Source organism: Scleropages formosus, chromosome 12 (genome assembly GCF_900964775.1).
Source record: "Scleropages formosus chromosome 12, fSclFor1.1, whole genome shotgun sequence".
Classification (NCBI taxonomy): Eukaryota; Metazoa; Chordata; class Actinopteri; order Osteoglossiformes; family Osteoglossidae; genus Scleropages; species Scleropages formosus.
In genome coordinates, this window is record NC_041817.1 from 21,073,783 (window position 1) to 21,086,985 (window position 13,203).

At 46.8% G+C, this 13,203-nt stretch overlaps 1 protein-coding gene across 1 annotated transcript; it reads left to right on the forward strand.

Annotated features, from left to right (window-relative positions):
• Window positions 1-4,102: 4,102 nt before the first annotated feature.
• Window positions 4,103-13,201, forward strand: gpr143 (G protein-coupled receptor 143). The gene is made up of 9 exons (XM_018741288.2): window positions 4,103-4,605; window positions 6,831-6,940; window positions 7,202-7,296; window positions 8,219-8,311; window positions 8,463-8,572; window positions 8,700-8,808; window positions 9,970-10,087; window positions 11,224-11,476; window positions 12,400-13,201. The coding sequence occupies exons 1-9, from the start codon at window positions 4,350-4,352 to the stop codon at window positions 12,501-12,503; spliced, it is 1,248 nt and encodes a 415-aa protein (XP_018596804.1). The 5' UTR covers window positions 4,103-4,349; the 3' UTR covers window positions 12,504-13,201.
• Window positions 13,202-13,203: the final 2 nt, after the last annotated feature.

The following is a 13,203-nucleotide window of genomic DNA, read 5'->3' on the forward strand; positions in this document are numbered from 1 at the left end:
TGCAACGAAAAATACCACAGTAATTACCTGTCCTTTGCCTGGGGGAAGATAGTGGAGTATCTGACCAGCCCACAGCTCCAGGAAGTCGCGCTCGGAGCCATGCGTACGAATACATTAGCATAGCTGATGCGCTTATCCCAAACAAATTAGCATTTTTGGTTCCGCCCCCGTCGTGCAGCAGGTGACACCGCAGGCAGTCGATGCGGATCCATAAAGATGCTGCCTTGAAGGCGCCGACGCGGTTAAAAAACATGGGTGGAGCTCAACCCCTCGCTCCCAAGTTAGAGCTCCTTAACCGCAAAACTACCTGGTGCTCTCAGGTTATAAGTGAGATCACACAAAGTGTAAAAGCTGCCCATGTGATGTGCGCAGTTGCGCATACAATCACGTGTGAGACGCACGAGTTCACGTGCAATATTTATACTAGGTGTAGCCCTGCAGGTGGCGCGGCGGTTAGTCATCAGCTTGCTATCGAAAGGCCCGGCACTGAATCCGCATTCCTGCTGCAGTAAGTCTTGACCACCCTAACATAGTAAGTCGCTGTGGATAAAGGTGTCGGCTGAGAATGGTTAATAATGATGGGAATTAATACCGATATGAAATGAGTTGTGATTTTGTTCACGCTTAAGTCTATTTATTAGGGGTCTCGGCACCTGCTTCTCTCCACTCGTCTTTTCTTATGACCACCTTCCCAAGAACCGAGGTGGGAGAGGAGGCTCCTGTAGCGGGAGACACCTAGAGGCCCCTACCGCTGTGATCCTCGCGCCTCTGGCACCCTGTCGGCACACGCAGCAAGAGGCTCCAGGGCCAAGATTCTGCTCTCGATGAAAACGGCACCACTCGACCGCTGGCGAATCATCGAGTGGGGATAGTGAAGAGGTACGTCGTCTGTCATGCTGAAGAGGGGTCCAACGTTTAACAGCTGTAGCCTCAACTCAAAAGCGGACGGGAAAGGGTAAGTGATCCGCACACTCTTGACTTGTACGGTTGTATGTTGGGTCAAGGTGCTTTTAAACCTCCTCCCCCCATTCTCCTTTTGCCTCCATCACCTCTCAGAGCTGGCGATCTTTCATCTTCTCAGTGCGGTATCGCCTCTCAGCCGTCATCGACATTGCCGACACCCACGGGGTCTTGCGTCAATATTCATCCAAATCACGACTAGGAGGCCTTGGCAGCCCGTTACCAAGGCGATGCAAGATCAACAGCCCTTGTCAGAGGTTTTGTCCGTTATAAGAGCCACTTTGTTCCTTTCTACTGGCACCTGCATGCTGTACCCAAGCTCTGCTAAAGCCTGCTCTGTTAATAACCCAAGAGTGTAAATAAGTCATGGGTGTCCTAGATGGACTACATTTAAAAGTTTTATCTGCACCGAACCACCCGTTGCTACCCATGTCTTCTAAATGGCAATTTTGTAAACGTGCCCATAACATACTACAGGTGTATACATCTTCTCTCCAGTAAACCCTCGTTTGTCTGTCTTGCCTTAACGGCCATTGTTTTAATACAGCCATGAAGCTGCACACGTTCCGTATAAATTCCATTAGTGTAAATACTATCATACCAAAATGCACCATAGATCTCTCTACACATTAAATTAAAAAAAAAATCATACAACCTTGTATTACGTTACATGTAATTTGTGGCCGAACAACCATTCACTTAAAAGACCAATGTCTGCAAATTCAGTATAATGTTAAAAAGTGAATTAAGTGGTATAAAGTCAGTGAAGGTGCACTGTGCTCTTTGGGCCACTTTGTCTGCTGAATGAGCTGCTCACTGGAACCGCTTTTTAGCTGTGAAACATCTACTGTGGGTGGCACGGGGGCACAGCGGGTAGCGCTGCTGTCTCACAGCGCCTGGGTGGTGCAAGAAGATGTGGGTTTGAACCCCGCTCAGTCTGTGTGGACTTTGCATGTTCTGTCTGTGTGGGTTTCCTTTGGGTGCTCTGGTTTCCTCCCACTGTCCAAAGACATGCTGTTTAGGTTCATCCACAGTGTGTGAGTGACAGACAGTGTGTTCCACTGATGTATGGATGAGTGACCCATTATAAGTAGTGTGACTGTGGTGAATAAGGTGTGTGGGATGATAACACTACACAGAGTTCAGCCGAAGTTGCTTTGGAGAAAAGCATCTGCTGAATAAATAAATGTAAATATACTGCGCTTCAACAGATGCTTTGGATGGTGGTGCAGGGACAGTGTGACCATAGCGCCCTCTTGTGGACGTTTGATGGTACAACACTCAGCCTGACCACTCCACTCAGGAAGACAGAGGCTGGGCTGTGCAGGTATGGGCAGCCCGTGGGGTTGGATCATGTCCTCTGGGACACACTGACCACAGACTCCAGACTCTCATAGTGGTTAGAGCTGCTGCCTTTTGCTGCAAAGGTTGCAGGTTTGAATCCCACCTCCAGCTGTATAGATAGGTAAGTAATTGTAGGTAGATTAACATTTTACGTTGCTGTGGGGGTGGGGGGGGGGGAGTGTCATATATTTACATTTATTCATTTAGCAGATGCTTTTTTTCAAGGCGATGTACATCTCATAAAAAATACAATGTGTGCATTACATTAGGAGAAAGAGACAGCTATAGACGTCTGATTCTTAAGTACAGTTTGTTTCCTTCACCATGTGCACCGACGTTCATCACACAAGTAGCTGCATAAAACTTTACCAGAATATCGCCGATTCCTGATCACCTTCCTAGTAGTTTTTTTTTTGGAGAAAATATAAACATTTACATTACATTGCAGGAGTGTCTCTGTAAAGGACTGGTCCGAACAATGATCATGAACATTTATACTCTAGATGAACTTAAGAGATCATTGACAAAGCGAGTCTGGAAGAGGTGAGTTTTAAGACCCTTTTTTAAAATGTAGACAGAGAGTCAGCAGTTCTGAGCGAGAACCGAGAACCTCTGTGCTTTATATATAAGTATAAATTCCATGTGGGGAGCGAGACGTCTCCCTCCTATGAGCAGGATCGTTGGGTTTTCACAGCCACCAGATGGAGAACATAATTTTGCGTGAGGAGCCGGAACCGAACGTGAACAATATTTAGAACCTTGACTGGTTCTATCCCTTATACACCTCTTTAAACAGCTCATCACTATTTCACTCACAGAGGCCTAAAGGTGGACTAAATATTTATGCACGCGTGTCGCCAAGGAAACTGAGAAGCGTGTGCGGACAGAAATGCAACGAAGCCTTGGAATGCGTATCGCCTTGTTTGGATGAGTCATCCTGCGCTGATTGAAGTGCCCCGAAGAACTTTCCTTTTCCACAGTCTGCATGTTCATCTGCAGGACCCTGCGGTGGAGCACTTGGTGTCCTCCTATAACTCTATGTATTGTTTCTAGAATCAGACAGAGAGCGTCTGAACCGCTTGTCCCATACTGGGTCGCGGGGAGCCGGAGCCTAACCCGGCAACACAGGGCGGAACGCCGGAGGGGGAGGGGACACACCCGGGACGGGACGGCAGTCCATCGCAAGGCACCCCAAGCGGGACTCGAACCCCATACCCACCGGAGAGCAGGATGAGGTCCAACCCGCTGCACCGCTGCACCCCTCCCTCCGAACATATCGCTTACAGGAAATGTTTGCTCCACGCACACGTACCTCACTTGCAGGTGAAGGGGCAGTGTGAGCACCATGATGATGGTAAAAAGGGAGTTAAGATCCATCTGCAAAGTTCGTGGTGCATTTAGACAATCTTATTGTCGCACAGTTGTTACTTGAATTCAGTAAAATAGCAATATTAATGTTGTACAATATTGCTGCCCTTTGTGACAGGAGGGTGGAGTTTATTACACTGTGTTTATTGGCCCTCTTTCAATCTGATGATTTCCGGGTTCGAATCCCACTCCTGCTGTAGTGCCCTAGGTCAAGGTAGACAAACTGTCTCTTATATGTCCTTAAATATGAATTATTACAGTGTCGTGTTTTGCTGATCTTACGGTCCTGCACGGCGGACAGCGGGGTGCAGTGCTCGTGCGCGGCCACTAGGGGGCGGCGTGATGTAGGGAAAGGCCGCGGCCGAGGGGCTCGGGGAGCCTCGTGTCATCAGATCCTTTTGGGGAAAAAAAAAAAACAGAAAAATGAAAAGTGTAACTTGCGCGTGTGAAGAACTCTGCGTGTGTGTGCGTGCGCGCGCGCGCAGCCCTTCACGCAACTCAACTGGCAACGGGATTAGAGCGCAGCACATGACGCCTCGGTCCCGTGATCCGCCGAGAGAAGAAAAGAAAAGGAAATAGGAAGGCGGCGCCGCGGATTTAATGGATGCCTTAAGCATCTTTATTGATCCCTCCGTCTCCGTCTCCTCCCGCCGCTCCCTGCTCGCGCTCCGCGCGTCATGGCGTCGCCCCGCATGGAGACCTTCTGCTGTCCGAACCGGGACTCGACCACTGCCTTCGTGCTCGGCTTCCAGCCGCGCGTCTTCAGCGCCCTGTGCGCGTGCAGCGCCGCCGTGAGTCTCGCGCTCGCCGTGCTGCAGGTGCTGCCCAAGCGCAGGGGCAGCCGGCGCCTCGGTCAGTACCCGGTGCCGAAGCCCGCGTCCTCCTCGCGCATCCTCTTCATCATCAGCGTGTGCGACGTGCTCGGCTGCGCAGGTGAGGCTCCTTCACCACCACCCCCCCAACGCCACGTGAGCCCCTACCACGAGTCCTACATCACGCGGCGGATGGGACTCGAACTCATAACCTTCACCTTATGTCTTGTATTGTGCGAAACAGCAGGTAGCGTAGTGGTTAGCGCTGCTGCCTTTGCTTCCGTAGGTTGTAGGTTCGACCCCCACTTCTACTTGTCGTACCGTTGAGCAACGTACTTACCTGGAACTACTCCAGTAAGAAGTTAACCAACACTGTAAGTCTGTGACGGTAATAATTGTAACCTTAACAGTGTAAGTGGTTTTGGAGAAAATTGTCTTAATTTATGTATTTTTTTTCCCATTAATACAGCAGGGTTAAGGGTTTTACTGGAGCAGCATTATTATTATTATTACTATTATTATTCTACAGTAATTACCTTAAAACGGCATAACTGCTTGCAGGACAGGTTCTGGACCGCCACGATTGTGTTTTGGGCGCGCGGTTATTGATCGCGTGTGTGTGTGTGTGTGTGTGTGTGTGTGTGTGTGTGTGTGTGTGTGTGTGTGTGTGTGTGTGTGTGTGTGTGTGTGTTTTTCATTCTCAATTCACAGCGAAGCCGCACAGAAGTGGGTCACGGCAATAATGCAAAATGCTCCGCTTATGAAACATGTCCGTATCGTTGGGCGCCCACGTGCTCGGTGAGCCTCGAGGACGCGTAGCGCCGTTCTGTCGCCATGGAGATTCGCTCCGCGTTCGCCGGACGGTGTGGAGCGACGCGCTGGACCGAACCCCTCACGGGGTGCCGCAAACACACTCGGCGTGAATAGGAGCCGAGGAGCGAAGCGTGGATTTTGTGGGGATTTGGAGACGTGGAGACGGAAAGTCAAAAGATCAGAGCTGGTTTTTTGTAAAGAAATAAGTTTCGAGGCAGTCGCTCGTTTTCAAACGTGTATCAGTTTAATATGTTTAAAGCATGACAGCTACAGTATACTCCATTTATATATATATATGTATTTGATGTCAGTGTGAAGAAGCCCGCGGGTGGTTCTCGACTTACAACTTGTGCGACTCACGTCGACCCCGACTTACGTCGACCGCCCCATAGCACCTTGTTTTACTGCTTTCGAGTCCCGACGCTTGGTCAGGGTCAGTTTGATTCCGTTCAGACTGAGTATTCTGGTGGTACAGAAAAGAAAAAAGTAGCAAAGATTTATGAATGGTAGTGATTACACAATCGTGCAGAATAAAATATAGTGATATAATACTGTGCTGTATTTGTTAGTATTATTGTTCTCTATTAGAATTGACATAAATAATGTGTGACTAATGGTAACAATTAACCAAGCAGTATTATGGAACATAACATTCATGCGTGTGAGTTGGTTTCATATCTGTTTGGTTTATGCAGTACAGTAGAAGGGGGTTTGCGACTTACGACAGGTGACTTACCACGAGGTCATTGGAACGGAGCCCCGCTGTCACCCGCAGACCCCCCTGTAGTATCGGATCAGGCCACGACGTTGAGGGTTTGAGCCTTTTTTACCGGTGTCTCCCCTGGTTTCGCTTGGGAAGAACAACAACAACAAAAAAGTGCGTCAACCGTTTACTATGGAGGCCTGCGGGCGTGTGACTCCACCGCGTCCTGCTGCCAGAGCTGAAAAACAAAAAATGTGTCTGGATCACATTAAACCAAGATGGACCTGTGGGAAACATTTAAAACTGCACATGTTGCCTTTCCAGTGCGCGTGAAACGTGATCTTATCGTTCGTTTCTCTTCGTGCCTCGTGGGTTGTGTTGTACTCTACTTCATTTATGATGCCGTTATAACGCGGGGGGGGGGGCACAGTGGTGCAAGGGGGGGTAGCGCTGGTGCCTTACAGCTCCTGGGATGTGGGTTTGGACATGGGCTTCAATCTGGATCAGTCTTTGTGCAGTTTGCATGTTCTCCCTGTGTTCACAGGGGTTTCCTGTAGGTGCTCTGGTTTCCTCCCACAGTCCAAAGATGTGTTTCAGCTGAACAGGTGACCAACTTGGCCACAGCGTGTGTTCGTGTGCCTTGTGACGGACTGTCATCCCATCCAGGGTGTACCGTACCACCCCGTGCCCCTGGGATGGACTCGGGACCGCTTTGACGCACCGTTGAACTTGTGGTTATTTATAATGGGGGTGAAAATGGAAACGGACCCCTTCGCTCGGAGGTGACCCGTGTTCAGGCACCAATGTTTCTGACTGCTTCTCCTCACCAGGCATCATCATGAGGTCCTCCGTATGGCTGGGCGTGCCGGACCTCATCAGTGCAATCTCGGTGCCGGAGAACCCGGACGTGTGGCCCGAGGTGTTCTGCGTGGGCAGCGCGGTACGAACGGGCGGCATGTGCCGAGCTACTCTCGTGTCCCTAGGACCGCGCGGAGATTAGACGCGGTTCCTTGCATGACGAGGCTTTTGACGCAGTCGCCTTTGAGGGATTCTTTCATTCTCATTTCTTTCGATTACATGGTATTTGACATCAATTTTTTTTTAAATGTCACATTTTCCTCAGCGGTACTGTAATATTTTTAGCTTTTCGCTTCAGCCGTGGTTTCATGTTGCGCTTCGTCTGTCTGTTAAATGTTGTCAGATGTGGATCCAGCTGTTCTACAGCGCCTCCTTCTGGTGGACTTTCTGCTACGCCATCGACGTCTACTTGGTTGTGAAACGGTCAGCTGGCATCAGGTATGGTCGCCTTCGTGTTGGTCTTCTTCTTACTCTTTGGACTTTTACCTCAATGGGGAAGGTAGGCACCGCTCCCAAGAACATCTCCACAGATATTTTCTTTCGCATGGGTCCGTAAGGCTCCGATCTCCTGTATTACTTCAATCAAGGAATCGTTTTAAGGTCCAACCGATTTCGGTCAACTGGCACATCAGTGTTCATCAGGCCTCTCTTCAAACACATCTCTCATTTAATTACGAACCATGTTTTTACTGCCATATTTACATTCGTTCACTTATTACTTTAATAGTTCCACACTCATTTATATAGCAGTGTCCTCTTTACTGTATCGGTTAAGGGTAAATACTTTGATCAAGGGTACTACAGTAGGACGTGGGATTCAAGCCTGGGTCTTTTAGATGGAAGGAAGTTGTATCCACTGCTGTGCCTGCCGCCCCCAATATTAGTTTTTTTCTTAAAAGATATATTTCATGCACTAATTTGTAACACAGGTGTTCTTTCATGTCGGCTGAGTTTTTTGTTCCCGTCTCTCTTTGTACAGAGCCTTAGATATTTTTTTACAGTGTTCAATTTTTTTTCGTAAACTCGCCGAAATTATAACCGTTTCACAACAGACCGCTTTACCTTGTCGGTTTTAATCCAGGAATGCTTTAAAAAAGCCAAATCCCAGTTGACCCATTTAACGTAGCGCTGTATTAATTCCTGTTTTGCGTCAAGTGTGCAATTATAGCCAATAATGCCAGCTCTTCTACCGCTAGTAAAATAGTGTTTTACTACCTAGTGGCCAGGCTTTCACTTAGATGCTATGAAGGGGGAGTTATGCATCTGAGGCCGGTATGAGATGCGCACTTTCTACCCCATTTGGCGTTTGTTACCCTGCTTGGCCTCAGGACTCTGCTGTGACCTGTGGTTTGTGCCGTAGCACCATCGTCTTGTATCACATGATCACGTGGGGTCTGGCCGCCATGCTGTGCGCCGAGGGCGTCGCCATGCTCTACTACCCCTCTATCTCAAGGTAGGCGGCTGACACGCAAACACACACACCACTGAACTTTCAGTACACTGTTTCGCGAGTGTATTCATGGCCAGCGAAGGGGGATGAACGAGCCGCCTCGGGAACAGAAGGCGTCGGTTTGCAGACGCACATGAGGTCGATGTCGTTGCAGCTGTCAGAACGGGCTGCTCCACGCCGTGCCCCATTACATCACGACCTACGCACCCATGCTGCTGGTTCTTCTCGTGAACCCAGTGCTCTTCTCCAGGACCGTCGCAGCTGGTAGGTTTGCTCCGCAGCTCCGCTACCGGGAAACAATATGAGTATTTCCATTTAGGTGACCAAACAGACCTACTGTAATACATACATGTGCTGCATTTATGCAAAAGTTTTTCCATCGTCAATGCAGTGACGTCGCTGTTAAAAGGCCGCCAGGGAATCTACACTGAGAACGAGAGGCGGCTGGGATCCGAGATTAAAATGCGATTCTTCAAAATCATGCTGGTTTTCTCAGTGTGGTAAGTTCCCCAGTCCGCAAAGAAATTCAAATTGTGCCATAAAATGATTTAATATATCCATTAAACTAAGAGCCGTATAGTCCCCTTCAGCCTGTGTATAAATTGTATGAATACTAAATTAAAAATTCATATTCAATTGTAAAGTCTAGCAACAGTGTCTCATTTAAAAGGTTTAAGAATTTTCACAAATCTTGATTTTTCCAAAGTGGCAATTGAGAATCAAGAGAGAATTATTCTAAAATCTGAAGGTTGGTTGTTTGCTCTCATAGCCCCACACAAGACTTACACATGATTTACCGTATTTCCGGCGAGCCGAAGAGCAAGACACGGTTGCAGTGAATGAGGATTTCTGTTAAGATCATGTGTCTGCCTTTAGGGGATATGGGCTCGTTGACTGTCGTCACCATGAACGTACCATGCAAATATACCCCCTCTAGAGCATGACCTGCTCTGATGTGTTGTAACTATAAATCATAATACTGCCTCTATAAGAGGGGTGCGGTGGTACAACGGGTTTGACTGGGTCCTGCTCTCCGGTGGGTCTGGGGTTCGAGTCCCGCTTGGGGTGCCTCCTGACGGGCTGGTGTCCCATCCTGGGTGTGTCCCCTCCCCCTCCAGCCTTGTGCCCTGTGTTGCTGGGTTAGGCTCTGGCTCCCCGTTACCCTGTATGGGACAAGCGGTTTCAGAGTGTGTGTGTGTCTCTATAAGCAAAGAAAATTAATATCACAATTTCTACAGCAAACGGAACCCAGACATTTTTTAATCTGAAACAATGGATTAAGAAGGTTCTGCATTCTTCAGCAAGGCAGGGAATTAGACCAAAAATTAGCATCAAAGCAGTTTAGGTAGAATACAATTGCAGCGGTGTTTGTGCTGAAACGCTGTACCACCGTATTTTTGCCCTTCACATTTCTGATGTCTCATTTCTGTCTGGGTCACTAATCTTTGGTGATGCGCATTGTATGTCAGCTCGACACCTTCAAAATTGCCTTAAAAAGCAGTAAATGGTATGCACCCGCATAATAGCACACGTGACCTACTTACTTATTTGGTTTTAGGCTGTAAAAACGAGAGCGGTTCGCTCGCGCTTTTCTCAGACAGCTCGTGCTGTTGTGTGCTGCAAGCTTTGCCACTTCGGCTGCGTTTCTGTGCTCCTGGTAGTTGGCTGCCCAACCTCGTCAACGAGAGTCTGCTCTTCTACCTGGAGATGCAGGCAGACCTCACAGCCAGCAATCTGAAGAACGTAAGGAACGCCGCCCTCATCACATGGTTCATCATGGTGAGAGTCCTGCACGGCCATATAAGCCCGTTCCTTCCAGTGATTCGGATCTTCATTCTAAAGCTTGGCAATGAGCCCCCTACAACTAAAATCAATCCCTATGGAATTATCTGGATTTCTGAACAACTGGGCATCTAACATTTAATGTAGTCTTCATCTATGCCATAATGAAGACAGTCCCATTAAACACATACACAAAATTGAACATTATCTAGTATTTGATTATTCAAGGTGAAAGGTCAAAAAAGTACACAACCCCTTAGATTTAGTAGCAGGTGACATCCTTAAGCAGAAGAAACCTCACCCAAACGATTTCTATAGCTTCCAATAAGACCTGAACAGCAGTTTGCTGGTGTTATGGCCTTTCCTCTTTGTAGAATTAAGCTCATTTATATTTCTGGGATGTTTTGGCATTTTTAAATGCAGAATTTCCTCTCTGTAAACCATGCTGTCCTTGATTTACAGCTGTGCTTCAGTTCATTGTCATGCTGCATGATCTAAAAGCAACGCTGAAGCTTCAGATCAAACAGATGATCAGATATTCTCTTGTAGAATCTCTTAATACAGCTTGGTATTAATTGTACTTTACGGCAAACCATATAAACCCAGAGGCAATAAAGTAACCCCATATCATGATGCTGCCCCCACCATGCTTCAGTTTGGATAAGGGGATGCAGTAGTTTTTTTTTCCCTACCCAAACCTAATGGTATGAACTTTTACAGATACATTCAACTCCTGTCCACAGCAATTGATAAAGAAATTCAGAAAATTCCAAAAGAAACAGACATTTCCCTTGCAGCTGTAGGTTACAGTTCAAGGCAACAGGGGTTGAGTCTTGAAAATTCTACAGATCCCACTCCAGTTAAGGCTGCGGAAATGAAATCCCCATGAAATCCCCTCAAAACCAGCAGCTTACCACCCTGGCACCCTGCTGAAGTTTTCACGCATAAATGTTTCGCTTTGTCTGTTTTACTTAAAGCGAGGGTTTGCAACAAGGAAATAAAAGCTGAGAACTTACCCTACTTGCCACTTGTAGAAAGCATTGCACAATGTGTGGAAATAGTTTAATCACATCACTCTCTGGTGATAAGGACAAGAGCTGATTAAAGTCTGACATTCCCTTATGGTTCTCCAGGGAATCCTCAATCCGATGCAGGGGTTCCTCAACACGCTAGCCTTCCATGGCTGGACGGGCTTTGACGTGGACTTCAGTGTTCGGCAGCGCAGGGAGGTCGTTTGGGACTCGGCCTCAACTTCTGGAACAGCCGCAGGTGTCTACAGCTCTGTTCTGGGCTCCACGGTGCTCTACCAGGGGCATGTGCAGGAGGTGAAGAACTCAGCCAGCAATGGCCAGCAACACCCTGAGACCATCGGCATCCTTTCCGAAGGTAACGGGAACCAAGCAGGCAGCGGCCGCTTTCCTGTTTACCAGGGCTTGTGACACTTCCTTGGGGAGCATTCATGGCATTTTGGTGGCATCACCTTTACAGGTACCTAAGAGCCTCATACAAGGAGAATCATGGTTAATCAGACCTTTCCCTCATTTCAAAGTCTTAAACACAACCAAATACATACATGAAATAAACTTCTGTTGGGGTGGAGCTGTGGAGGTAAGGAAAAAAAAAATAAAAACATGAATGATGAACAAAAGTGAAGAACCTGGGTTAAGTGACCAAAACTGAAACACCAACACATCTGGCTTGAACAAACAGTAATTAAATGGGTAGTCTCCCCGAGAAAATAGTTCCATGTACATCCACCACATAAAAAAAAAAACAAACAGTGTATGTCATGAATTCAAGAAAATAAATGTAAACATTCATATTCATGGTTAAAAGCCTGTAAAATATTTAAAATTCATGAACTGGATCATGTTATTTTTCAGTTGAATTAAAAATGCTGCTGGTATACATTTTTCGACTTCGTACATTGGTCTATGTGAATAAAGACTGAACAGAAAATGGTGAATATATATTAACTTTTACTGCATTTATGCTTATTGTTGAAACAATCTGCATTCATGGGACATCCTTCAGACCAAATTGAGGAACATCAGTACGGCATGTGAGCACACATCTTCATCCCATGACGCTGGATGCGATTCCCGATGGGAGGGGTGCCATTCTGAATGGCCCCGGGCCCCACACTGCACGCTCACCACTGCTGCACGAGCTGCTTATAGGAGCACAACCGTGGAGATACACAGGGTCCAGATTTCAGAGTTCGCTGGAACAGACATATACATAAAAATACTGCACATTTGTTAAACCTTTTCAGCCAAATTGAGTAATTCCACCCATTTTCTTGTTAGGTTCAGAGTCTAGTACAATTGAAATCCCCATTTCCAGTGAGCGGAGAGGCACTGAGGAAGCAGAGGCAGATGAAGAGTCTTTGGAGAGCCCAGCAAAGCAGTAACTGGAAACAGGCATTACAGGCCTCCTTTCCTGCATCCGCTGCACTGTACTTCCACTTCTTGTCCAAGTGTTCCTTTGTAGCTCCACTTCCTGTCTGTGTCCCGTTGTACTTCCTTTCTTCATGCTCCACTGTGTCCACTTACGAGTGTAATCGGTTAACTAGTCACGTGATTCAATGGTAACTTAGGTGGCTTCCCATTTCCAACATTAATCCTCTTGTGACAAATACACAATCTATATTTTACATCAATATATTAGCCATTTTCTTTCATAGTCTATTCGCACATAAGCCTACCACAATTAATAGATCCATTAATAGATGGATTATGCATATACATTATATTGATGAAACTCCCCAAAGGCTACCTCAAAATATCGGAAAAAGACCAAGATAACTGATGGGAAAGAATTTTGTATAAACTCATTATAGGGAAGCTCATTTTCAATATGATATTTTTCCACATTATTTCGATGTAAATGTGCTTCTCATTAATATTCAATTATTAAAACATGATGAGAGGTAAAGGCATGCAAAATCCAAACACTGGGGGGCGGTTTACAATATGCCACTGCAGTCAACGTGGTAATACATGTATTACAGCTTAGTTTAGAATGCAATGGATGTACACTTGAAATCTGATCATTCAGCTTTGAATGTGTGGATTGTGTAGTAAACATTTTGTACAAAATAAACATAGATA